We start from the raw sequence: 27,449 nt of genomic DNA, 5'->3' as shown, positions 1-27,449 counted from the left end.
TCGTCATGGAAAATTCCCATTTCCCATCGCCATTCCCCCCTCTCCACCCCCTCCCGCCATAAAATCGTCATTCTCCCCCTCCAAAAGCTTTCTGCATGAAACTGAACCCCCCCTCCACCAACCAGAATCGTGATAAAATTCTCCTCAACCCCCACTCCCACCGCTCCAGTACATAAATTCATTTGATAGTGTACACCGGAAGTGCGGCAACGTCGCAATGGTCGAGTACATAAGGCCACGTAGATGTGGATTTCTCCGTCCATCTGACTGGCTGAGAGGAATAATGGAGAGGGGATAAAGGGAATACATGGAAACACGGCAACACTGCCAACACTGCCTGCATTCAAATGTACACGCGAAATGGACATCGCGTACATGCTGCATGTAGTCACCAGCATACACCCCGAGGATTCATAACTCTTAAGTTATTGTTAAACTCGCCGAAAAATAAAAACCAGTGAAAAACATTCGATCATCCCTCGTTTGTCCCCTCGCCGAGTTGAAAATCGGGACAATCGGTGGGAAAAAAAAATTTTTTCTGCCGCGCGCACCCGCGCACGAGCTTCACTTCCCCCACCACTCCCTTATATACCTAGACGCTGAGTGGACACGCATGAAAAACACGAGTATGTCATTTAGTGTGTGTATACCGGTGTTTGCGCGCTGTTGTTGCACTCGCTGTTGCGTGCGCTATTGTTATTATACCGTACTGCAATTTTTTTAATTTCGTTAATTAATTTATTCTCGGTGGAACAATCACTTCTCCCTTGTTTCTTATTTTTGGACGATAATAAAACATTGGGAGTAAATGTCGCACGGGTGCAATTGTGTGCCGGCAAGTGTGTGGTTAGATTTTAATAATGTGTATGGATGTACAATCTAACAACATGGGAGATAGGAGTCTCGATGATGATGTGCAGATTGTCAGGTGTAATGTTGAGAAAAGTAAGTTTTAGTTCTTTTGTCGCTTCATTTATTTTTGAGGTTAGGTGTGTGCGTCATGTGCGCGCGGTTTATTATCATCGGTTATTTGGGGGTTTTTATAGNGGGGGGGGGGGGGGGGGGGGGGGTGAGATACATCAACGGGATCCATCGGGGATTTGAAACTCTCGGTCTCACATTCAATTACTGACTGGAAAGTTCAGGCGGTTGTCAAGTTTTTTTATGGGAGGTTTAATTTTCATTTTCTCGGAGGTTCTGGGGAGTAAATGAATGGGGTTTTCGGGGCCTCCGCGAAACGCTGATCAGCTGGTGTTATTCTTTATTTAAAGGATCTTGCAAAACGGCTCACGCCAATTTTGACTATTAGCCAGTTTTCAGTGAATATCTGGAAATCTAGGGGGATGACAAAATTTTTCTCATAAACATTTTTGTAGAGCCAATTGAGAGCTTGACTAAATTTAACTACGAGAATTTCGTTATCTCCCTTAGATTCGGCAATATTCGTCAAAAATTGAACAATTTTACCACTTCGCTAAGGATTTTTATTCGAATAGTTGCGAATGAGTAAAATTTAGGAGCTGTTTGTCTTTTTTTTTTCTCTCGGGGGGTGAGTCATCGGGATTATTGTAGTTTTTGGTATAAGAACCTGTCTTTTGTTTTGATTCGCTTTTCACTTTTTTTCCTGCTGGCCTCAGAATTGGCACAAAAATTTCTTTCAATTGTGAAAGTAGTGAAAAGAGGTACATGATAGGCTGTAATAATTTTAAAAATATGGGTGTTATTTATAGTTGATACGGGATTTTTTCGCTCACATGTGTATTCCCTGCTTCCCTTCAATGTTGAAAAAAGTGAATTTAAGTGCATTTGTTGTTTCATTTATTTTCGAGGTTAGGAATGTCCGTAATGTGCGCGCGGTTTATAATCATCGGGTATTTGCGGGGAGGTACACGAGGTACATTAACGCGGATCCATCGGAGATTTGGAACTCTCGATGTCGTATTCAATTAGTGGCTGGAGAGTTCAGGCGTTTTCCAAGTTTTTTTATGGGAGTTTTAATTGCCATTCTCAGTAATAATATTCTCAGTAATAAATAAATAGGATTTTCGATGCCTCCGCAAGACGCTGATCCTTTACTTCAACAACACTTAGAAAATTAGTCTTGAAATTTCAAGTGAGAAAGCTTGAAATGTTTAACAACCACAAAGTTAGGGGAGGGCGGGGTAAAATGGATACTTGACTTGTTTTAAAATATTAGTGACGGGTTGAGTTGTTGATGAAATTGAATATTTTTTTGTTAAGGAAAAGAACAACTCTTTCCCTTTGTGATGAGCCTAAACTGATCTCAATTCATAAATCAGTTTCTGAGTTATAAATATTTTTTAAAACGTCAAAAGTTTCCATTTTACCCCGCCCTCCCCTACATGAAGTTTCGGTAGATTTCTTCAATGACGAATCAGATAATTTCTTGAATTTCCAAATAATTCTCGATTTTCAGGTCCATACGGCAAAACTCTTGAAAATTTTGATAATTCAGGCAATAAGTTCCCCTGAATTTTCAATCCATTGAAAATTGAATTGTATTTGATGTTCAATTTTCACGATGAGTTTAGAAATTCAAGCTTTCATTGAAAAATCAATGATTTTGAACATGAAAAACCCATTTTCTTGAATTTTCAAGACGAATGAGAAATTTAGTAACCGTTTTCATTTGAAATTGAATTCAAACTCACAACATTGAAAATTCAGATAGCACTGCGACTAAAATTTCAAGAACAGTGAATCTCGCATTTTCTTCGTGAGGGATGTCACCGCAAATTCACCATTTTATTTCCACTCTTCGAATAGCTGCGAGTGAATAAATTTTAGGAGCTGTTGCAAAAATCTAATAACAATTTTTGTTGTCTAACCAAGTAATTAAAAAAAAACTGTCTTTATTTACAACAATATTTACATATTTTGAAAAACTAGTATCAAAAAAGGTTCTACAAACACTATTTTATACAATATGTAAACTTTGGCCAGGAGTGACTCTCGAGTTTATTGAATTTTCTAGAATTTTCTTTGATGTTTTAACCAATAATATATTTTCATAGTTGATTGATGCGTCAATTCTTGCCATCAGAATCAATGGGTTTTTAGGTGCCTAAAAAACCTTTTTTTTTTTCAATTTGCGTAGATGTGGAAAAAACGCAAAACAATATTCGCAGGAGGGAATAGAAAAAAACAAGAATGTAATTATTTTTAATTACACCATGTGAAACATTAAATTATGAATCTGATGGCAATCGGTCGGCCTAAGCGATCTTCAGCAATTTTATAGAAGTATAAATGAAGTTGAAGAATTCTTCGCGACGGCCCAACGTTTCTTCCTCCGCTTCTTTATTACTCCAATGTTCTAAATAATTACAAATCAAACAAATTAAAATGTCAAAACATTGCCACCTTATATTAAATCAGATAGCAGATTGTCCTCAGATTTTTAAGATAATTACAACGGTAAAAAAAAATTCAATTTGAGGAGCTGTTCACGATTTTTTTCTCTCGGATATAAAATCATCGAAATTATTGTGGTTTTTCGTACGAAGAACTCTGGTTTGTCTCTTGTTTTGATTCTCTCTCCACTTTTCCCCCGCTGGCTCAAGAATTTTAATTTCGGCTTCAGAATTGCCGCAAAAAAAAATCCCCAGCTGTGAAAGTAGTGAAAGGATAAGCTCTACCAATAAAAAACCAGAGTATTCGTTTGCAATATAACATGTCTATTATTCCCCCGAACACGAAAAAATTTCTCTCTCCTACCTAATTAAAAATAAGAAATTAACACGGTGTGACACTGAGTATTCGCCTAATGCTATTCGCTCACGTGCGTATTCCTTCCTTCCCTCTAACCTCCACATCTCCGCTAGTCCGCTCCACGATCCCGGGAGTGTGTATATATACCCGTCCAATGGATGGAAGAGCCGAGCGTGGGCACTGGCTATGTGCCTATAACCCCGAGCCACTACATAATGTACTCCTATATACAAAATGTAGCCATAAGTGATGTAACAATAAACCCGACCATCGCCGATGCGAACCGAGTGCTCACGAAGTCACCGATAGTTCCCTCGTTTTTGCTGTTAACCTCAGGGTACTTTGCCCGTACTGCGCCAGCGTGCTATTCTCGTGTCACCTGGTATGAACGCCGCCATTTGCAATTTTATGGGAAAGCGTCGGTTCCGTAATGACGATATTTCCATCGCAAATTCATTATTACGTTTATCGCCATTCACATGAAATGATAACAATTACCAAAAACATGGCATTATTTCCCCTTGAAAATTCGATTAAATCATTCCTTCGATTTTCCGAACGATCATTTGCTACAATTCGAGGAAGAAATCCTCCAGCGTCCCCCCCCCCCCNCCCCCCCCCCACTCCCCTCCCCTCTCACCCCCGATCGCTAGATCGTAAGCTAAACATAACATTTCATAAACTCATGACATGAAAAATCTCGTTATTTGTGCTTGTGCCCTGATCTCCAAGAGCTCACATCCGGTTGGTCCGCCATATTGTTCTTCAAAGTTTACTCGCTCCCCCTACATTCCTTTTTTTTCTCTGTCCCGTTTTCCCCTTTCTCCTGGCCCCCCTGCCCCTTCCTCTCTCCTCCTCCTCCTCCCCCCCCCTCCCCTGCTGAGAATGAAACTACGCTTCAACTCGGCATAGCAACAGCAGTAATAGGGAGCTCCTATAAATAGATTGTCGGCTGCGGCGTATTTCCAGTGTTGCCAAATCTAACAGGCCCAGGTGCGGCTTCAAGGACGCAAATGGGCAACGTCGCACATGACGGCAACGCTGTAGCTGCGTCATCGTTGAGATGTACCAGAAAATTCTATTTGCGTTTTATCATTTATCGGCGGCTCAGCCAATCGATGATCGAGGACTAGATTGAATTTGTAATTGTCAATGTTACTAGACAAATTTTTGACTTTTAATTTCGTTCCGAGTCGATTTGAAATTCTCATCAACTATTGATCGATCGCATACGCGAGCGCTTCATATCTATTTTTCCGTAGTATGAGTTCCGGTACATATGTGCATATATGCCGGTACATAGACATATCATTCCAGTAAATGGAGATACAGATGTATATAGAAATGCTGTGAAGTGGCGAGTGGGCGTGACCAGACGCCACGGGACGAGCCGGCAACGTCGCGCCCGTGAATCATGATTAAAATAATAAGTTGAGTACATATGTAGTACATGGGAAATTGTAGTGGGGCGATCCGAGTATATAGGGAAGAGGGGGGGTTCCTGCGCGTCAGTTGGTAAATGGGGAACGCTTTGGGGCGCTCTGCGCATGTTCTTCACTCCCACTCTGGTTATAGATTACCCCCACTTGGTTTAGAATCCAGTGGGTTCCAGGCATTTACACGAGGAAGAAGGGAGAGCGTACTCACCTGAAACTGCTGGCTATGTACTGGCCATGTATCTACCGTACGTTTGCCAATCTTGGCACTTCGCCTCAAAAAGCATATCGACCGTGCGACGTTGTCACATAACATGGGATTCTTGTTCCTGGTCCCTGGGCCACTCTTTGAGCTGCATGTACTACTGCGTTGAGTCCCTTTTCAACGATGTTTCTGTACATTATTTTAGTTCATCGAAAAATTTTCGAGTTTTTTTCGGTTTTGATTTATTAATTGGGATTAATTGGGATTTTATGGAATTGAGAGGAGGGGTGAGGAAATTTAAGAAGGAAAAAATCACGTTTTGAAGAGGAAAAAGTAAATAGCTCTCGATTTTTTGTAGACATTTCTGCAGCGAAGCGCTAAAACGGGTCAAGTTGATTTTTACTATCGGTTGGTTTTCAATGAATATCTCGAAATCTAAGGGAGATAGCAAAATTTTTGATATGAACTTTTTTGTAGAGCGAATTGAGGACTACAGAAATGGTTTCAACGAAAATTTCGTTATCTCTCTTGGATTTGGAGATATTTACGCGTAAACGTCAAATCTATCGACTTTTTTCCATCAAACTTTAATTTTCAATTGATTACTCGTTTGTTATTTGATGGGAAAGGATGGAGGGAGTACATTTGTTGAACGTGGAATTTTCAACACCTGAAATTTTGTAATTCTTCCGTATGTCTTGTATTTTTTCATCTCTGAAACATCTATCGACTTTGTTCCTCAATTGTTATTTGGATGAAATAAAAAAAGATTCAGTGACTCTTTAATATTTATTAAATATGGAATTCTTTGATTACCTCTTTTAGAATGCTGATTTAATGTGCATGAATTTCGATTTTTCCACAGAAATTTTGAACTTCTTGCGCTGTATTTCTTGAAAAACCTGAATTATTCAAATTCTTCTGCTGTATTTCTTCATTTCTGAAAAATTCGCGCCGAAGAATTTTCACATGGAAATGTCAGTACAATAAAGTTCGCATAAACATCAGCACCTGTCGATTTTTTTCATCAACAATCTCTAATTTTCAAATTGCAGAAAATTTGAGAAAAACAATTCATGTTGTTTCTTAGAAATTCTAAATTCTCTAAAAATTCCAGTTTTTTGAGTATTTAACTGAGAACTAGTTTCTATTCTCGAAAATATTGATTTTATGATATGAAATATTTATTTATCGTAAGGTTCTTCCACTAAGTTCTAGAAATTGGAAATGTTTTACATTTAATGCGCAATAAGGTAATAATGAGAATAGGAGCAGAACAATACAAAGTAGGAGAGCAGAAGCATGAAAATTTATCGTTATTTCATGTTAGGGAGGGGCATCGCTATTTGACGTTGTTATTACTAACGCGACTTTGTGGGGAATTGTTAATTATGATGATGAGATGCCGAAGATATCGCATTGTCCTGTGTTGAATTCAAAATATGGCCGATAGGTGTGTGAAATGAAATTATTCAGCGGATCGACTCTGAAAAATGTGAAATTCGAGTAGTAAAATGTGCAATGAGGGGAACGCTGATGATCAATTTCTCCGGTAGACATTGTGCACGCGTAAACTGAGTGAAAAAATTTGTTCTGCCGAAAAATTATATCTCCCGCGAAAGAGATATTTCGTTCTGTTGAATCGATATAGTTGTAGACATTAACGTAGTATATTCAAACTCCACGTAAGTCATTGAGTGTTGCGAGGAAAATAAATTAAAAATTGTTCATCATTGATGATTTCTTACATGAATTCTGATTTCGACGAGAGTAAAAAGTTAAGAGTAATCCATCAAATTCTCTCTACAATTATTTTCTTAAACAATAGTTGCTCATTTACACTGACAACAATTTTTGTATTAGGCATAAAATTTCCATTTTCATCACGCTGTGACGAAAAGTGAACTTTTCGGCACGCTCCGCGTGCCTAAAAGTCCAATTTCCGCCACATTGTGATGAAAAATATTGTTCGTAACTCGTGAAAAAATGTTTTTTAGCTCGTGGGATTATATCACTCGCCTTCGGCTCGCCAAAAAACACTTTTTTGCACTCGTTACGAAATATACTATTTTTCCAATTTTTTAAGATTTTTTTCTTCATTTTAATCCCCTCTCTAATCTCGAAAAGTTCATTTTCTCATAGGACTGTGTTATTTTGCCACTTGGGGGTTAATTATTATCAATAATACTAGACTGTATGTAAGCATTCGTTGACAGATCGGAAATGAAGTTGCAGGTTTACAAAAAAAATCTTCAAAACACCTTAAAATCGTTTTGAACATGAGAATAACGGAACATTTTGACGTGGATGCGTCCATGGTTTCAATATGGGGGGTCAATTTTGGGAAACGGTCCTTATGCGGAGCGCCATCTATCGGAAGTCTAGAAAGTTCTAGATAGTTCAAGGTAATTCGCGAAGTTTCATGGAATTTCGATAAAATTCAGGGAGTTTCTTGAAAATTCGAAGGAATGCAAGGAGTTTCTAGGAAATTCAAGAAAGAAGGGAAGACCATGGACGTACCCATGCAAAATTACAGCTGCATCGAAGATACAGCCGCCTGCAATTTTTTATTTCCGTTTTTTCAATTTTCACATTGAAGAAGAACAAAGGAAAGCACAGAGGTGATAGCATTTTTAAATAGTTGGAATTGTTTAACAGAACAAAAATTCAACATTTGACATTTTAAAAGTCTTTATTAACATATATAACAATCAAGTACATCGAGTAACAGTGTCACAATGAGCTTGGACTTAAAAAAAATAAAAAAATAAAAAAAATAGTACAGCTTCAGCAAGATTGCGAATTTTTATTTTGTGGCGCTTAAGGAGTATGGGAAAAGAAACAGAATATGTTGCGTACGGAAAAATTTAAGGAACGAAGAAAAAACCCTGTTTCAGAACAAAAATGAATAAATACGACGAGGAATTTACTGTTTTCTGAATGCTAATGCAATAGTTTCTAAAAATCTGTAGAATTCCATCTTTCCGTACAACTTTTTCCATTGACACTACTGATTTTCTCTTTTCATTAAAGAAATTGAACAAAAAAATTTGTAAAATTTCAGCCGAGGATTTTTTGTAGAAAGTGTAAATAAAATGAGTCGTTCAGAAAAATTGGAGTCTAAATTTTTTCAATGCAATATTTTTCAATGAATATTTTTTTTGAAAAATGAAAGCGCAGGGAAGCTGTGCAATTTGTATTGAACTTTTATCGAAAATTGTTGGAGTAGATGGCACCTGCTCCCAGTCTTACTCCCACTGTTGCCTATACCAAACAGCCTGTACTATTTACTCTTAACACTATACTTGCGCCTGCGCAAGCTGTTGGCCTGGAGCCGTGTTCTCACGTGCGTTCACAAGCACTCTGACTGTATAGAGAGAAGTGTGTTGCTAGATTTAATACACGTTCTTTTGATAATTAATCTAGTGTTTCACTTCCCTCAAACAACCCTAACATTTTTAATTGATTGCTCAATTTTTATTTGATGAAATAGAAAAAGATCGAGTGATGACACCAGAAAGTTTGAGAAAAACATCTCATGTTCTCTCTTAGAATTTATAGAATCTCGAAAAATTTGCGAGTTTTTCGATTACTTAACTGAGACATATTTTCCATTTTCAACAATATCGATTTTATGATATGAAATATTTATTGATCGTAAAGTTCTTTCACTAAGTTGTAGAATGTGGAAATGTTTTACATTTAATGCGCAATAATGTAGAGAATAGGAGCAGAACAATACAGAAGCATGAAAATTTATCGTTATTTCATGTGAGGGATGTTCAAAATATGATCGACAGGTGTGTGGAATGGAATTATTCAGCGGATCGAATCTGAAAAATGTGAAATTCGAGTAGTAAAATGTGCAATGAGGGGAAAGCTCGTTATCAACTTCTCCGGTAGATATTGAGCATGCGTACGATGAGTGAAAAAATTAGTTCTGCCAAAAAATTATTTGTTCTATGAACAACACAAATGAAGAATATAGGGAAATAAATAAAGAAAAGCGCATTCTACACAATTTTTTCTGTTGAGCCATTTGTTATGGAAATTCCTTGATATGAATTTCTCAAGTTTTCTCTCTATATTTTTCTTCTCCTCTCGAGGAATTTCTGCAGAAAATATGTGAATAGAATGAGTCGTAGGAGAGAGTGGGGTAAAATGGACACTTTAGACTTTTGTTTTAATTACTCATAACTCAGAAACAAATTTATCAATTGAGCTCAGTTTAGGCTCATCACAAAGGGAAAGAATTGTTCTCTGCAATGAAATGAAAATTATCAAGTTTTATCAACATTTCAGCCCGGCATTAACATTTTAAAAAAAGTCAAGTGTCCATTTTACCCCAACCTCCCCTATAGAAAAATTGAATTCTATGAATTTTTTCATTGGAATATTTCCCATTGAACATGTCTATTGAAAAATTCCGCAGCCTTACTGTGCATTTTTTAATGAAAAATGTCCAATAGAAGCTCTTTTATAGAAAAAATCACTAGAAGTTCATACACGACACAACTCCACAAATATTTTTATCCAGTCTTTATTATAAAAATTCCTTAACAAGAATTTTCTACTTTTTTTCCCTCAACTTTCCTCATCTTTCACTAAAAAAACTGAACAAAAAAATTTGAGCCGAGGAATTTCTGCAGAAAATACCTCACCCGAACAATAAAGTCCAAATAAAAATCGACCTCCATTAATTTTTTCAATTCACTATTTTCCATTTTCATAGAAAAATGCCACCACTCACCACCAACCATTCAAAAGACCTTAAATTTTTTCAATTGCTTCAATAAATTCACCAGATTTATCCCTCGAACTCCCAACGTCCTTAAAAAAAAAATAACGTCCACATTTGAGAACCAAAAAAAACCTCAGTAACTTGAAAAAATTACGCTGCTACATGCGCGCCACACGAGGCACTTGCGCTGGGCGGTAAACCCTTAGTCGAAAGAGAAATACAGAGCGCGACAGAAGTACAGGCCCCCCTTAAAGTCAGCCCGAAGCTGACGAGCTGTCGGGTTAAATCGCTCGGCGCCTCCATTAACTCGACGTCCGCCGAAAAAAAAACCCCAGCCCAAAAGTCCCCCCCGCGCAACCCCCCCGAAAAACCGTTAGTCGCGTCTAGAAATGTCCCCCTAAAAGCCACGTTCGTGAAATTTAACCGCTGAAGTGTCTTTTTCCACCATCAACTGTTGTAAAACCGTGGTACGCGTGGGTACAGTGCAGTCTAAAAGTTTGTTAATAACAAATCTTCACTGAACATTTACCTGTGTCGCGGAGTTGACGTGTGTACGAGGAAAATCGAGTGCAAGTTACTTCACTCCTGACTCCAATGAATACCGATAATAAGTGAATATCACTGGAGCATCGTGTTGTCAACTATTGAATGTTCGCCGTGAAAACATGACTAGGTGCAGTGGCGAGAGAATTAGACGCCATCTGTTCCCCGATATACCACCGAGACTTTGTCGATAGATTATTGATTACCTCTTGGTTATGTTTTACTCGAGTATTTTTGTTTTCTCCATTGGATGCTGCCGTGTGTTTTTGCGCTGAGTGTCATTTTCCCCCCCGCGAAATGTCGAATTTTATCGCGAGAGTGGAGTCTCCCTCGGGGCAACAGTGAGAACTAATCATTGGACAAATGTCCTCCGAGGACAGGAGTTTTTAAACAATTTGCGAGTGTGTTTATGTGCGTTTACGATGAAGTCACGGATAATTCGAATGGTGAATGAGAAAAAATCATCTGGGTCCTTGGCCTCCCGGACAATTTGCCTGACGTCACGGAATGCCAGTTTCAGTTGTCATTGACTTGTGAATGCTATTTTAATTATTCAGAGGAGTGATTTAAGCGGTTTTTAATGGTTATGTGGCTGCATTGCGAGGGCCTGGGGGTCTTGCAGGGCTGGCGGTGAAGTTTTTGGAAATTTGTGGGGGCTTTTTTCACTGGGGCCTGGTGGTTTGGTTAAAATACGACTGCGGGACTGGGGATCACCGTTGAACTAGTGTGGGGGACTAGTGTAACGTGCGCTCAGGTGCACAAACAGCCAGGAACAGCAGCTCGATGTTACCACCCCTGGCACAGGGCCTAGATGCCCTAGAGTTGGATATACCTGGTTGATGAACCCTCGTGGCGGTTCAGGGAGAAGTGTTGTTGGTTAATTTACGAACATGGCGTTGTCCGCTAATGATTGTGATTTGGTTCTTGCCAGTCTGACAGCGTCTAGGAACGGTGATACGCCCGTTTATGATACATGTATGTTGATTTTTTTGGAAATTGTTGTGGCTGGGGAGAGGCGATCGGCTTTTAGGGGGCAGATTTGTTTTGGAGAGTGGGAGAATTTAGGGAGATTACTGAAGGATGGGGAATTCTGTTTTTTGGAGTTATTGTTTATTGGATTTCCAAGTGCTTTGGTGGTTTTTATCAAGTGAAATGCTCTCTAGTTTTGTAGTTGAACGTCAGATGTTTCAGTTGAGTCCCATTTGATCCTACACTCAGGGAAAAACGAACACTTTGTCAAACAAGTCTTGTCTGGGTCAACAAAATCGCTAGTTGAAAATTGCCAAAAAAGAATTTGTTTGGTTCGAATTTGAAAGTCTCAAACGTGAATAATTGTTCTGCTTTCGACAGCAACGAAATGTTTGGCTCAAGAGGCGGATAATTCACACCAGGCGGTGCCTTTTCAGGATGAAAATATCTCATATAGAGGAACATTTATCAACGAATATTTTATCCCTAAGTTACAAGATTGTTTCATTTAAGGGTTCTTTTCTTGTCTGTGGTTATTAGACTGCCGAAACGAAAAACTACTATCCCTTGTTACGCATAAAACAAAGATTTTTCGGAGCAAAATGCGTATGGGAGTATCGAATAACGAAGGAGTAGTGCTAGAAATGACATTTCTTACGTGTACAGAGAATGCAATTTTTTTTGAACTACTAAATCTATTTCTGAGACAAAAATTTTTCATTCCGGCGCACTCTCTGCATGTTCGGTACAAAAAAATCCTTTTTTGATAATTTTCAAAAAAATATTTTCTTGGCACAAGTAAGACTTGTTTGAGAACTTTGTCGCTTTTCTCTCATTGTAAACTTTCAGTTTGAATACAGTTTAAAGATTGAAAAAAAAATTAAAAAGATGAAGCTGAAAATGGCAGAATATTCGTCAGAATATAATAAATGTCCCCAAATTTTATTTAGGGGACATTTAAGTGTAGAAGAGTCAAATAATCATATGTACAATGTTTTTTAAGTGCGAAAAAGGTTGTTCATCATTAAAAAATATTTGTACACCCCTAGAGTCCCCTAAGACAAATCTCCTGCTGTCGAATCTTTCGCTAGTTTGAGCTCCATATTAGAAAGGTTACGATTGGAGGAACATTGACGAAATAATTTAAAAATTGCAATTTTTGAAAATTAAGAGCATTTTCTGTTAATTATTTATAAATAATCAATTTTTCACCGTAAAATCAAATTTAGTCGTATTGAAAATTTTACCAGAAATCAATTTCATGTCTAAAAAATGAGGTTTCAGAAAGTTTACACGATTCCAATTATTTGTTTATACACAACGAATATTTAAAAAAGTAATAATTCTATACAAAATATTATTTAAATGACTCTGGATATTCATGACATTTAAACAAAATTTTCATGCAATGTAATTGATGAATTTGATTATAGACAATGGTTCAATCCATCGTTTGGTCTGTACTAAGTTATAAAAAATACTTGAATATTCTTAAATACCTGCATTTGATTTGTCAAAATGGTCAATGGATAGTTTTTATCGTTTATCTTGGGAGAGCGGGATGGGATTTTTACGGGAAATATCTTATTTTGAAGATTGGAAAAATATCAGTAACGAAGCGGTAAAACGGTTCAAGTCGATCTAGCCCTTAGCTGAGTTTTCGAGGAATATCTCCTAATCTAAGGGGGATAACGAAATTTCCGTAATAAACTTTTTAGTAGGATGAATTGAGGGTTACAAAAAAGGTATTCACAAAAATTTTGCTTTCTCCCTTAGATTTTGAGATATTCACTGAAAACTGGCCGATAATCAAAATCGAGTTAGACCATTGGGGAATTTTCTCTGTTATTTCGGAGTTATTGTTTATTAAACCATTGAAAATGGGTAGTTCTTATTGTTAATGTCTTGGGAGCGATACGATTTTTATAGTTCAGATATTGTTTTGAAGATTGGAAAAATGTCTTGAAAATGATTTTAAGAATGGGGAATTCTCTCTGTTATTTTGGAGTCATTACTCATTAACCAGTTCAATTCAATTTATCGAAATTGAAAATAAATAGTTCTGCATATGTGTATAAACTTGTTCGCAAATAAGTATTGTATCATGCTTTGATCGCATAATTGGCTTCGACTGTTGAGTTTTTAATGAATAAATAACAAATAATAACAAATTCTATAAAAATTCTGCCTGTTTTTTCCACTATTTGAATTGGAGATTATGTAACTTTACCGCGCTGTTTTGTTAAGAGATATTCCATAGAAAGAAATTCATAGATTGTGATTTTCCCATAAAATTCTTGCGCGTAAATATTCCAAGGTTTTTACCGGTGTTTTTATTTGTATCTCATGATAACATCCCAGAAAAAAAAACTTGCGAAAGTAATGCGGAAAATTCTTATGGAAAAAATCCTATAGACATCTATAGACATTTTTCTATAAACAATATCTATTTGAAAACGCGGAGGGACGTTGCATAGTCCTTAATAGAATTGGCGCACAAAACAAATAGAGTCTTTCAATAGAATTCTTATAGAATAGGTTTTTCTATTAATTTTTTCATACGATATTACCGAAGAATTTTTATTGACTACTTAATTGTTATTTAATGGAATAGGAAGCTCATGTCCCTCACCGCAATTCCATTAAAATTCTATTAAAATTGATTGAAGAGCATAGATTTCGATTTTTGTGTTGAATTCTTTGTGTATAAATTTTCCAAGTTTTTCCACTATATTTCTACATTGCTAGGACATTCCGTATCAAGAGTTTTTAGAGAAAAATTTTAGCAGAATGAGTTGTGCATAAAAATCAACGGCTATTGAATTTTATCCATCAAATACTTTCAATTTTTAATTAACCGCTCGACTTATATTCCATAAAATGGGAAAAGATTGATTCATGGTACATAGTCTTGTTGTAAGCAATTGTATTGGAATTTTATTGAACTGAAAAAAATGGATGGATTTCGTTTTTTCTAGAGAAGTTTATACAAATTGAATTTTCATTAACCCGGCAATTGTTATAATATTATTTATAAAAAAATTATGCCCAAGAATATTCAGAGAAAAAATTGCAGTAGAATAAATTGCGCGGAAAAATCTCATTTTAACGCCTTTTTCCTATCAAGAATAACTTCAGTTCGCAATTGATTCAACTCAGTTTTGACTTAATTGTTATCTAATGAATTTGAAAAAAAGAAAAGATCTTTCCCGTGTTTTCTCTCAGAAAATCTATTGAATTGAAAATTCTATTCTATTGAACCCGTAAAAAGTCAATCGATTTCAATTGTTCAATAGAAATTTTTGAACAACGCAGATCACACAACACGATAATAACAATACTGAAATCGAAGAAGATTGGTGGATGGCATATATGAGAAAATTTGAGGAACAAACTCGTTTTGTTTCACAAATTTTATTCGAATTCTAGTAAAATTCTATTGAAACCGAAGAAAGCGAATAGTTTTCAATTATTCCATAGAAATTACACAAAATCATCCAATTTTTTCCTGCTGCTATTTCTCATCTAAAAAATTCACACCCAAGATGTTTCAGCTAAAAAATTTCGAAAGAATAATTCACCATCAAATATCTATAAATAAAAAACAACAAATGGAACTTTTTCCTCGTTTGATAAAGTTTCTTCCCAATGTCCTGCAATTAAATGGCTCCCTGAACAAAATTCCCCATAAAATCCCTCACCATGATGATAACAACTTTAATAATTACAGTAATGAAAGTGAAAAAGAATAATTGATGGCCCGTATAAGAAAATTTTAGGAAAAAACTCGTTTTTTCTCACCAATTTTATTAGAATTCTAGTAGAATTCCATTGAACCCGAAAAAATTGAATCGATTTCAATTATTCCATAGAGATTACGCAAAATCATGCAATTTTTTCCTACTGCTATTTCTCATCTAAAAAATTCACACCCAAGATGTTTCAGCTAAAAAATTTCGAAAGAATAATTCATCATCAAATATCTATAAATAAAAAACAACAAATGCAACTTTTTCCCGGTTTGATAAAGTTTCTTCCCAATGTCCTGCAATTAAATGGCTCCCTGAGCAAAATTTCCCATAAAATCCCTTAACACGATGATAACAACTTTAATAATTACAATAATGAAACTGAAAAAGAATAATTGATGGCCCGTATAAGAAAATTTTAGGAAAAAACTCGTTTTTTCTCACCAATTTTATTAGAATTCTAGTAGAATTCCATTGAACCCGAAAAAATTGAATTGATTTTAATTATTCCATAGAGATTACGCAAAATCATGCAATTTTTTCCTACTGATCTAAAAAATTCACACCCAAGATGTTTCAGCTAAAAAATTTCGAAAGAACAATTCATCATCAAATATCTATAAATAAAAAACAACAAATGAAACTTTTTCCTCGTTTGATAAAGTTTCTTCCCAATGTCCTGCAATTAAATGACTCCCTGAGTATAAATTCCCCATAAAATTCAAAAGATCGCCAAAGATAACCCCAACAATAACAATTTTGACTTAAATACCTAATGAATCCTTTTCGATTGCAGGGCCACAAGAGAAAGTACCAGTAAAACAAGAGCGTCCAGATGAGGCGGAAATCCGTGAATTGGCTGCCAAAATGGTGGAAGCAAACAAAGCGAAAATGTTGACGAGTGTCCCAGGTGTATCCCAAAGGCCAGCAGGTAGCCAGGGTCTCCCCGGTATCCTCGGTTACTTGAATAAAAAGCCAAATGACACAGCACCCCAACAAGCATCAAAATCCCCATCAGTTGACGGTAAAACACCACTGGACGATGATAGTCTACGTGGTAGATTTGGTTGGATAACATTTGACAAATGTCACATACCATACATATACCGTGGTGGTGAAAAATACTGCGCTGTTAGGATACTTGAGGCAAAATTACTGAACAAGTACCTGAACTACTTACACTCTGACATATACAGTTGTACGTGTATCAAGAGTTACTTCATAACCGAAGCTGAGAGTAAATTATTCAATGAGATTAACAATAAACACTGTGAAAATCAGTTTGGCAAGGACCAATTTACATGCAAAGATCTTGTTGTTAGATTGTCTGATGCCAAAGAGTTTTACACATTTTTGGATGTATGTTACACCAAATTAACGAGTCAAAATGTTAATACTGGACAGAAGGGTGAGAAGTGTGGTTTCATTCGTATTAATAAAGAATCAGTGGTACCATACACGGTTAAAGACAATCTCAAGTATGTACCACTATTTTATTTCGAGGGTGAAACGGACAATTTGAAATTGAAAGCTGAAAAACTTGAGGGATGGGATTTGTCGTATTTGAAATTTTGTTGTAAAGTACAGGGTATACGTAATGAATTATTTGCCAGTGAAACGTGTTCAGTGATAAGTTTGAGTGACATTAAGAGTTATTTTCCACCTGGTACGGGATTTGAGGATTATTGGCCGAGCAAAGTTATGGATTCGCAATTATTTGTTAGCGGTAAAAGTGGTGCTAGCGCTGGTGGATGGACAAAACAACCGCCAGCACCACCAGCTGCAACAAAACCAGTGGCTGTTGTTAACAATGCTAATAATAAAACAGTTATTAATGCTAGAACAATGCAGTCTGTACCAAGGAGTACGACTGTTAATACAACGATACATCATATTAATCAGACGAGGCCTGTTACTACACATCCAGCCCATGGTTCACCAAATACAGCTAATCGTACAGCATCAAACGCTCAAATTCTCAATCCTGTACCGACAGCTGTCAATGGTTGGTCGGGACTCGTTGGGGGTCAGCCTACATTTCAAGCGACTATTGTTCCTCAGTCAAATTCTATCATAAGAATGCAGAATACGTCCCTGAATATGCATAGTGTAAGTTTTTCCTTATTCTGTTGAACTTGAATTTTTTTCAAGCTTTGAGGATATCCTAGGATATTTTATTTTTAAGGCCCGGGTGTACTACACGGAGAGAAAAATCTCTCAAAAATTAGTGTAAAAAGTGGTATCCGGTACTGAAAAATTCATATGTGGCACCTTAATTTTTGTGAGTCGTGCACTACTTTTTCATGCGTTTTCCGTAGTTTCTCACGTGACTTTTTCGAAGAACTGGGTGAACAGCATTCTATTTTCTCATTCATGAAATACACTAATTTTTAAGGAAGTTTTTTTTAGTTTTTAATGTATTTTTCTCTCCGTGTATCTTCCGAATGTTATTGTCAATTGAGTGGTACATCATGTAGAAATTCCCAAAAATTGTGATAGAATGATAAAAAAAAAATTGAAAAAATTCTGAACTTTTCAAAGAGCGTTTTTAATTGAGATTCAGAATGAGTTGAAAAAAGTGGAAATTACAAATATCTGATTCGCTGTTGTAAATTATCTATTAGCTGTCATTTTCCATGGTGGATAAAAAAACACTAACTTCTCATGGGAAGTGACAGCTAGGTATCTCAATTTTTGAAAACAGTGGTATGTAGTCATCTGTCATTTTTGAGTGATAAAAGTGTGATTAGAAAATTCTCCAAAATATTACAACTTTTTTCAAAGAGTCTTTTCCGTAATAAGTGTCTTGGTGCAGCATGGGAAAAGATTTACGAAATCAATCTTCCCCCTGCCTGATATTCCGTGAAAGGCCGCCATTTGTCACCGTAAATCAGATACATTTTTCAATTTCTTGTTATTCAACTTATTCTTAATATCAATTAAAAATGCTCGTTGAAAAAATTGAGAATTTTTTCTACTTTTTTTTATTATTCATTCATAATTTTTCACAAGTTCTGCATGATGCAGGACTTAATTGGCAATTGCAGATGACGAAAGATGAAAAAAAACATCGAGATAACGTTCGAAAGATAGTACAACCGGGCCTTAAATTTTTAATTTGTCAATACAATTGCTTGAGAGGAATTTGAAAACATCATGAATAGTCAGCGTCGTTTAAATTGCATTTTGCACAGAATTATTATTTTTTTAAACATTCGTTGGTTATAAATGGATAATTGAAGTCGTTTAAACTTTCGGAAATCAAATTTTTTTAGGCTCGAAATCGATTTGTGCAAAAATTCTGAATATGAATAAATTTTTGATGATTCGGAAGAAATTATTTTTACGGTGGAAGATTGATTGTTTATAAATTATTTATAAAACATGTTCGTCATTTTCAAATATTGCAATTTTTTAATTACTTCATCAATCTTTCGTTAACAGTAAACTATCTGATTTTTTTAAAGATTTTTAAAACATTTTCCAACGGTTTAATATCGAGATTCGAATTCAGACTTGCAAAGTTTAAATGATGAAATCATTGTAAAATGTCCGGAAACTTAGGGTCAAATCGGGCTCAAATGAAAGCTCTGATGGTAAACTACAAACGTAGAAAAGCATTTCACTAGAGAAAAAATAGCCAAAAAACTTGGATATCCTTAAAATGAGATTTAACTCATATTTAACATGGAAATTTTTCTATTTTTAATTAATTTCTTAACTGTTATTTCATTCAAATAAGCTCATGTCTACAAAAAAAAATTTATGTTCAATTTTTCAAGCTCTTGCGACTTCATTTCGTTATTTCTAGATTATTCAGGCTCAATAATTTTATGTATAGTGTTTTTTTGCATTCTCTTGAAAATGAAATTTTGTTTTTCAAGGTTTAAAATGAGATTTGATTTATATTTTCCATCAAAAATTTTTTTATTTCTAGTTAATTATTTAATTGTTATTTCAAGAGAATAAGCTCATGTTTTCTCAGAGCATTCTATTAAAATCCTATAAAATACTATTGAAACAGATAAACGAGGATACATTTCGATTTTTCTGTAGAAAATTTTTTATGTTTAAATTTTTAAAATTGTTTTCACTTCTATTTCGTCATTTCCAGATTATTTAGGCCCAATACTTCTGTGAGAATTTTAATAGAATGTTTAATTGTTAATTAATTGCTCAATTATTATTTGGTGAAATAAAGAAAAGATTTTGCGTATGAGAAAATTTGAGAAAAAAATTCACATTTTCAGAACAGAACAGATTTAGATTTTTTTCTACAGAACTTTATAAACATCGATTTTTCAAATTTATCAGCTGCATTTCTTCATTTCTAAAAAATCGACGCTCAAGAATTTTCAGACAAAAACTCATAATAGGATAAGTTGCGCATAAAAATCGACATCTATCGACTGTTTTCACTAAACAACACTTGCTATTTAATTAACTGGAAAAAGGACTGATTGATGGCTCCTACGAGAGAAAAAAATCCTATTTTCTCTGAGAAATTCTATTAAAATAGAAAGAAGTGAATTTCACTTCTTATCCCATTCCTTCGAACCAACACATCTTCAATCTTCAATATCTCGAGAATCGCAGAGTCGAATTCCTCGTTTTTTTTCTCATTTTCGAGGAATTTTGTAAAGCTTTGAGACGAGCCGTGACTCGTCCAGATCGTATCGTTGGTTCAGGAGCTATCGACGATTTGTATCATCGCGATGTTGTTTATGTGCAGCCAATGGCGACGTCCAAGGGCTATTCCCAACAGCCAAGAAGTAGGCCCAACAGTAACACCCAGCCTGGACAATATCCAGTTTATCCCGTATCGACAATGCAAAATGTTGCACAGGCACCACCACCTCTCGTAAGGGCGACAGCTCACTCGAATCAGCCGAATCTTGGGTAAGAATTGCATCTCCACTTTGAAATTAACATGACATTCATTATTTGTGTTTTGTTCCTTCAATCGCATTGTCAGTTTCCTTTGCGCTGTATGATTTATTTAAAAAATTCATGCTGTATTATCATCCTCTCATAGTTTAGTTTGATTAACAAACAGCTAGGCGTGTGTATTTGTATTCAATGAGATCCTTTGAATAATCAATTCTTTGAAGTGATGACATTTTTGGAAATGGAAATAATGGAGTACTTGCTTCCAAGGATTGATAGCCCAATTGATAATCGAGCATGACACCCTCACAAGTACAATCGTAGGATTTTGGTACGGTTTTATACTCAATTAGCTGCACTGAGAGAGGAACGAATTAGTTATGAAACAAGTCTTGCTTGGGTAATAAAAATCGCTAGTTGGAAATTACCAGAGAAGAAATTGTGTGATTCGAATTTGAAAGTCTCAAACAGTCAAGTGGTTTGATCATTTTTTTTTTCTAATCTCAATCTTCATTGAGAAGAATTCGTTGACAAATTCGGTGAAATTCTTGCGTGCAATTTGAATGTTCAGATTTCATTCTGCATTTTGAATCGTTAGGAAATATGTAAAAAATATGGAGAGAATAGAAATTGAATTTTTTTTTTAAGAAGATTTATGGAAATACTGTTGTTTATTAATTAGTTCAAAAAAGAAATTGTTTAATTCGAATTTGAAAGTCTCAAACAGTCAAGTGGTTTGATCATCTTTTTGGTTTTTTTTTCTAATCTCATTCTTTATTGAGAAGAATTCGTTGACAAATTCGGTGAAATTCTTGCGTGCAATTTAAATGTTCAGATTTCATTCTGCATTTTGAATCGTTAGGAAATATGTAAAAAATATGCAGAGAATAGAAATTGATTTTTTTTTTTAAGATTTATGGAAATACTGTTGTTTATTAATTAGTTCAAAAAAGAAATTGTTTAATTCGAATTTGAAAGTCTCAAACATTGACAATTCCTCTGTTTTCAACAACAACGAAATATTTTACTCAAGAGGCGGGTCATTCACACGAGACGGCGCCTGTCCAGGGTGAAAATATCTCTTATAGAGGGAAGTTTATGAAGAAATAGTTTGGCCCTAAGTTACAAGATCGTTATCATATCTTCATTATTATTTCATTTGATTTATTTCTCGTCTGTTATTATTGAATAGGCGAAACGGGAAACTTTACTCCCCTGTTTCGCATAAAAAGAAAATTTTTCGGGATGCATAATACGTACGGGAGTATCGAATAACGAACAAGTAATGTTAGAAATTACATGTCTGGTCAGCACGAAGGACATAAATTTTTTGGAATTACTAAATATATTTTTGGGACAAAAATTGACCATCTCAGGACAGTCTTTACGTGGTCAGCCCTAGATATTATTAATTTATTTAGAGGAGAGGGGCAAAATGAAACAGTCGAAAAATAACTATTTGGCGAAATTCAAGGAAAAGAAAATTTTTATTTATTAACTTTTGATTATCAACTTTTTTTATCTTTGGGAGTGCTGATGAGAATAATAACTTTCTATTCGTCTTATAATTGAATTGATTATAATTCAATTGATTTGATTAGGCCGATTACACTTTTCTTTCTCATTCGATTGAAATTCAGCATCACCTTTTCCTTTTTCTCCCTCTGGGTCTCCCCCTGGGCCATGCTTTGGATTTTGCTGGTTCATTTTCTTTTCAATTAATCCATTGACAAAGTCTTCGTTTTCATTTTTTTCATTTTCATCATTCATTTTAATTTTTCTTCATTTTTTTTTCATTTTTTTTCCATTCTACTAAATGGAAATTTACTATTCTCATCACTACTCCCAGGGATAAAGAGAAGTTCATGAAAAAGAATATTTAATAAAAAAAATTGTTTTAGCTTCACTTGCGTCAAACAGTCGTTTTTTATGACTGTTTCATTTTGCCCCACTCTCTTCTATTTTTTTGGTAATTTTTAACTAGCCATTTTTGCGGCTCAAACAAGACTTGTTTGAAAATATACAGAACGTCTCAAAGTTGATCTGACACATCGTGCGAGTAGTTCGGGGGGATTATTTGGAGATAAAAACCCCAATGAAATTTTTGTGTCCGGCGCTTCGTTAAAGTATATCCAATTTTTATTTATTAAACTAATCATCAATTAAATATACAAATTTCGAATTATTTCATCAATCAATAATTTAGTTAGGAAAATTGACGATTATTTGGTTAATCGAAAATCCTTTTTATGAAATTTAGTAGCATTCACTCAACTGACAATTGACAATTCCATATTAACAATTATTTAATTCAGTAGCGAAGTGGCAAAACGGTTCAAGTTGACTCATCTCCCAGTTGAGTTTTTGAGGGATATTTTCGAATCTAAGGGAGATCCCGACATTTTTTAATTACATTTGCTGTGGGTCTCAATCAGCTCTACAAAAAAGATTATAACAAAAATTTTGCTATCTCCTTTAGATTCCGAGATATCCATTGAAAACTGGTCAATATTCAAAATTGACTTGTACCGTTTTACCACTTCGCTACCGACTTCATCTTCAATCACAAATGTAGAATATAAATTATTTTACTATTTTCAAATTTCGATGATTATATGTAAACCTTAATCAATGTAAGCTCCAAATTTTTTTAATATTGAAGAATCCAATGATTGATGGCCATCTCTGCCACAATAATTAGTGGCAAAAAAAATTTTTTTATTGTTCGTCTGTCCGAAAACATTTAAAATGCTGAAAACAGTCCAGGGCCTCCAATTTTTGAGCTACGAAAGATTTTTTTATTCCAAATTTTCGGAAAAATGTGTGGAACAACAATTACGAGCCAGTTTTTTGGAATTCGACTCCTACAAGCTGATTTCGATTTTTTTCATATAAAAAAATTCACTATTTGTGTAAAAAAATACAAAAAAGGAAATTTAACCATGTAATAGGCGAATTAAAGAGAAACTAGCTCGTTTATTGTTATTCCACATATTTTTCCGAAAATTTTGAAAAAAAAAATTCTTCGTAGCTCAAAAATTGGAGGCCCTGGACAGTTTTGGGCATTTTAAGTGTTTTCGGGGAAACGAACAATAAAAAAAATTTTTTTGCACTAATTATTCGTTTTCAGATCTAAATAATCGATCTTCAACGTATGAAAAGTCTCACTGCAATAACCCACGTCTTTTAAAACTCATAGTAGTCTCCCTTTAATGCACAATGATCTAAAAAAAATTCTTCTATCATCCCACCCGGGTGAGAAAACCCGCAACGAATTTCAACGCGTCGTCAGAGTCATTTGGTTCCTAAACGCAATGTGACTCTAACAATCAGAGTCAACGTAAAAAATTCATATCTCCACTCTCATTCAATATCAAGAAATGAGATTGATTGGAATCGATTGGACATTCAATGCCACCATCCCTCCGCCTCAAATGAGAAAGGTATGATCTCTCCATCGGAGAATAGCGTTTGATTGGCTGTCCTTTTTTCTCGATAACATATAAACAAAGCGTCGGAGACAAAAATTTCATCAGAGTTTTCGTCTCCAAAAAAAACCCCGGCTACCCTCACGATATGCCAGATCCGTTTTGGGACACCCTGGGATTGTTCTCTCCACGGATGCGCCATATTTGCATTACATATCCATAAATTGTCATTACCATTGTTTTTCCATCGTCCTATGACACTCACATTGAAATTCAAATCTGTCCAGATGTAGTTTTATCATCCTTATACATACAATGTCTGTTTTCTTTTTCTTTTTTTTTCTTGAATTTTGTTTGTGTAGTTATCCAACCTATGGGAAGGATGACTGGTGAGTTCCTGCATACTGTACCTGATTATAGTATTTTATTGATGGATTGAATAGATTATAAGTGGCATGCTCATTACTAACATTGGCGAAAGGATCGTGAAATTGAGTTAAACTGACTTGTCAAAGCTGTCTAGATGATGAATTTAATCGCATTGATTATTCAAGACACTATTGTTTCTCAGTGAAATATTGATTATGAGAATTCGTGTCGACAGCATGACGAGAATAAGACGATTGGGAATTCTGTATAAATGAATCATCGCAAAATGCATTTTGAATCAGTGCTTTTTATTGATTTGTGAGGTATTGAGGTGATAACGAAGTTTATAAAAATCTCTGACCCAATTTGTTCAGGATGGGGGCAACGTACACGACACCCAGTCTATCAGTGCAAAATGCTGTAACAGCAAGCTCCTATCCTCAGATGTTGAATTTGAGTACTGAGCAGGTGCAAGCACTGCTGCATCCTCAGACATCATCAGCTATAATGTCACATACACAACGGCATACACCACCAGCTCACAACACGTCTCATCCCAAGTATCCACCACCATTGATACCAGTGAATGGGAGTTCTAACAGTACGAGGTGAGTTTAGAATGAGTTTTTGATATTCTTTACGAATGTTCAAGTGGTTTGGTCATTTTTTTGGGTGCTGAAAGCTCAATGTTTATCATTGAAATTTCAAGTTGAACATGAAATTCTTTTCTTTATTAATTTCATGTCTAATTTCATTAAATTTGTTTAATTTAACGAAGTTAATAAATTATCAAAAGGCTGAAATAGATTTAAAAAATAATAATATTATTATTATTATTATTGTTTATTGTTATTATATTATTATTGTTTTTCTTCGTTAATTTCATGTTTAATTATAATTAATTCATTTAATTTAACTTTAATTTAGTTGAAAAATCATCAAAATAGAAATTTTTGAAAATGACTTTCTGACGATTTTTCACCCTCTCCCAAAATAAATAATGAATAACCAATTAATTTTTTAACTTAATAATCATTTTTCATAAATCGTAACAAATTCGTTGATGTTTGAATCCTATAAAAAATATTCTGAAAGTTTAAACAATTTTCATTATTTATTTATAATAAAAAGAAGTTGAGAAAAATATTTTTCTGCAGAATAATTTGACGATTAAAAAACTTGGAATGACTTATTTTTCTACTTGAAAAAATTACTTCCGATAAACCATTCACAAACCCCACCAATTGCCCAATATTACTTATATACTCACGACGATGGAATTAATTTCAGGGATTCTCGGGGGAGGAAAGCACTAATTCCCATCGCCGAAACGATAGCAAGTTGCCACGTCCAGCCATACGGAATTCAAAAAGCTCTGGTTGGTGAGAAATTGGTACCGTGTATCAATTTCAAACCATACATATATTCTGAATTGCTTATGACATTGCCCGACTTTGTATCACAGTTTTTTCCTACTTGTGATATGAATAACTGTAGGGAAGTCCTTACTGACGTACTTGGGGTTGATTTATACCAAGGAAATAGGTGAGATTCTTCTTCCTCATTAATTTTTTTTCTAAGTTAAAAAGTTTATCGATTTTTCATGGTTGTGACAATGAATATGAAAACAAATGGATAATTGCATTTTTTACAAATGAGTATAGTTATTGTTGCTAATGAACTAGCAATTTGCTTCCGAATGGATTCTCTTTTTAATAATTCTTATTTCATTATTCTTTTCTTCTATTTTTTCATGTTATCGTACTACCATCAATTGAAATGTCATCAAAATTTTACGTATTATTTCGTTCTGTCAAATGATTCTACATTCAGATCCTCTCAAGACTCGAATTCGTTTTCAGTCCGGGTTTAATCAAGGTTCAATCAAGGTTTAATCAGCGTACAGCCGGGATTTAATCAGGGTTTATTCAGGATTTAGCCAGAGTTCAAGCCCGGTTCTGTCAGAAGTTAGTCGGGACCATGAATCAATATGAATAAGTATTCAACATAATAGACTGGTACCTGCGTTTAATAGAGATAGAGATTTTGATATAAAAAGCTCATGACGGTATTGTGTAACTTGATAAACAATGATTCTGTTCTTACCATTTTTCGACTTGATTAAGGAGGCATTGAAATATACTTTTCAAGTCCTGATTGAATTGATGTTACTGATGATTCTTTCAGTAATCATGAAAAAACCGATTTTCTCTTTCAAATCGGAAAAACAATGTGCTGTAACTCAACAACGAATTGTGCGACCCCCATCGTATTTTGATAGAATCAAGAGGGTATTGTTATCCATTTTTGGAGCCATTGCTAATTCCATTTTGATGACAATTTTTTGAGTGATTGTTTAAAAATCGTATCACTGAATAGAGTTTATTAAAGTCTATATTTATAAAAATATCCATCAAATTCATTTTTGATAAAAAAGCTTCCATAGAATATTATTACCATAAAACATAATAAAAAAAAACTATTTAGAATACGTTTCATGGTACTAATACCTTTATTTGTGTAACACAAACTATTTTTTACATCTCAAATTCATTCACACCAATAAATTATTGAAAAACAGGAACACAAAGCTAAGAAGCGAATATTTCTCTTTAATATTAATCGTCATGATTATCGCTGAATAAAAATAAATTTAAAAAATTAATAATTATTATTTTTTTATATTCCAGACTACAAATGAAGAAACTGATGGAAGCCGGCAAATGCACCTCGATGAACGAGGAATTGCCCCTGATTCAAGTACGAAACATAATAAAATACATGCCACAGATGAAGTACATGTTCAGAAGTATGGGTATGCCAACACCGGCTCATTCATCCGAGGAACATCCCCCTAAAAAACGACAGCGTACCAGCTAGGATTGGCTCCAGCCTTATTGGCCCACATACGACTACTATCACTCGGCATTTTAATAAGTGTCGTTTGTCCAAGTGTCGAGAGTGTGCTGTTGTGGCACGTTAAAATTTTCATTCACTTGTTTGTTTATTTCTTTCTTCATACTGACGAAGAATAAAAGCTAAAAAACATGGTACACACGTGTGAGGCTACCTCAGTGAAATGAGCATTTCTTATTTTTCATTTCAAATTTAAGTGATTAATTATAGATTGAAGAATTGGATTACTTCATTGGTTTTTTTTTCATATGTATCTTGTACATTCTCATTGCATTCTCTGATTGATCATTCATTAATTTAATGTATTTGTGGGGGAGTGGAAGAATCCATTGGAGGGAAGAATTTTTCGCTGATTGTTACGTAATAACAGAAGAGGCGAACGTTCCTGGAGATGTATTCTGATTTGTGGAGAGGAGGAGGGAAGAGGAAATTTGAAGATGACCTTGAAAGCATGATAGGAGAGGGACAACTAAT

General features: G+C 34.9%; 1 protein-coding gene across 2 annotated transcripts; it reads left to right on the top strand.

The window, feature by feature from the left end:
* Positions 1 to 401: 401 nt before the first annotated feature.
* Positions 402 to 27,202, top strand: LOC107043425. Of its 2 annotated transcripts, none has more exons than XM_015264937.1 (6): positions 402 to 945; positions 16,172 to 17,484; positions 20,108 to 20,274; positions 24,434 to 24,667; positions 25,350 to 25,604; positions 26,750 to 27,202. In XM_015264937.1, exons 1-6 carry the CDS (start codon positions 861 to 863, stop codon positions 26,937 to 26,939), a joined length of 2,244 nt encoding a protein of 747 aa, XP_015120423.1. In that variant the 5' UTR covers positions 402 to 860; the 3' UTR covers positions 26,940 to 27,202. The 2 variants fall into 2 exon arrangements, with proteins under 2 accessions (XP_015120423.1, XP_015120425.1); XM_015264939.1 differs by lacking the exon at positions 402 to 945 and adding an exon at positions 10,335 to 11,632.
* The last annotated feature ends 247 nt before the right edge of the window (positions 27,203 to 27,449 follow it).

This window comes from Diachasma alloeum, unplaced genomic scaffold (assembly GCF_001412515.2).
Source record: "Diachasma alloeum isolate Michigan unplaced genomic scaffold, Dall2.0 Dall_scaffold_00571, whole genome shotgun sequence".
NCBI classification, from domain to species: Eukaryota; Metazoa; Arthropoda; class Insecta; order Hymenoptera; family Braconidae; genus Diachasma; species Diachasma alloeum.
This window is presented reverse-complemented; position numbering and strand designations above follow the sequence as displayed.

Bases quoted from the DNA above. Each gene is read 5' to 3' on its own strand.
- LOC107043425 (XM_015264937.1), top strand. From the start codon at position 861: ATGTGTATGGATGTACAATCTAACAACATGGGAGATAGGAGTCTCGAT. The intron at 24,668-25,349 runs GTGAGTTTAGAA...AATTAATTTCAG, and splicing joins GGGAGTTCTAACAGTACGAG to GGATTCTCGGGGGAGGAAAG. The intron at 25,605-26,749 runs GTGAGATTCTTC...TTTATATTCCAG, and splicing joins GATTTATACCAAGGAAATAG to ACTACAAATGAAGAAACTGA.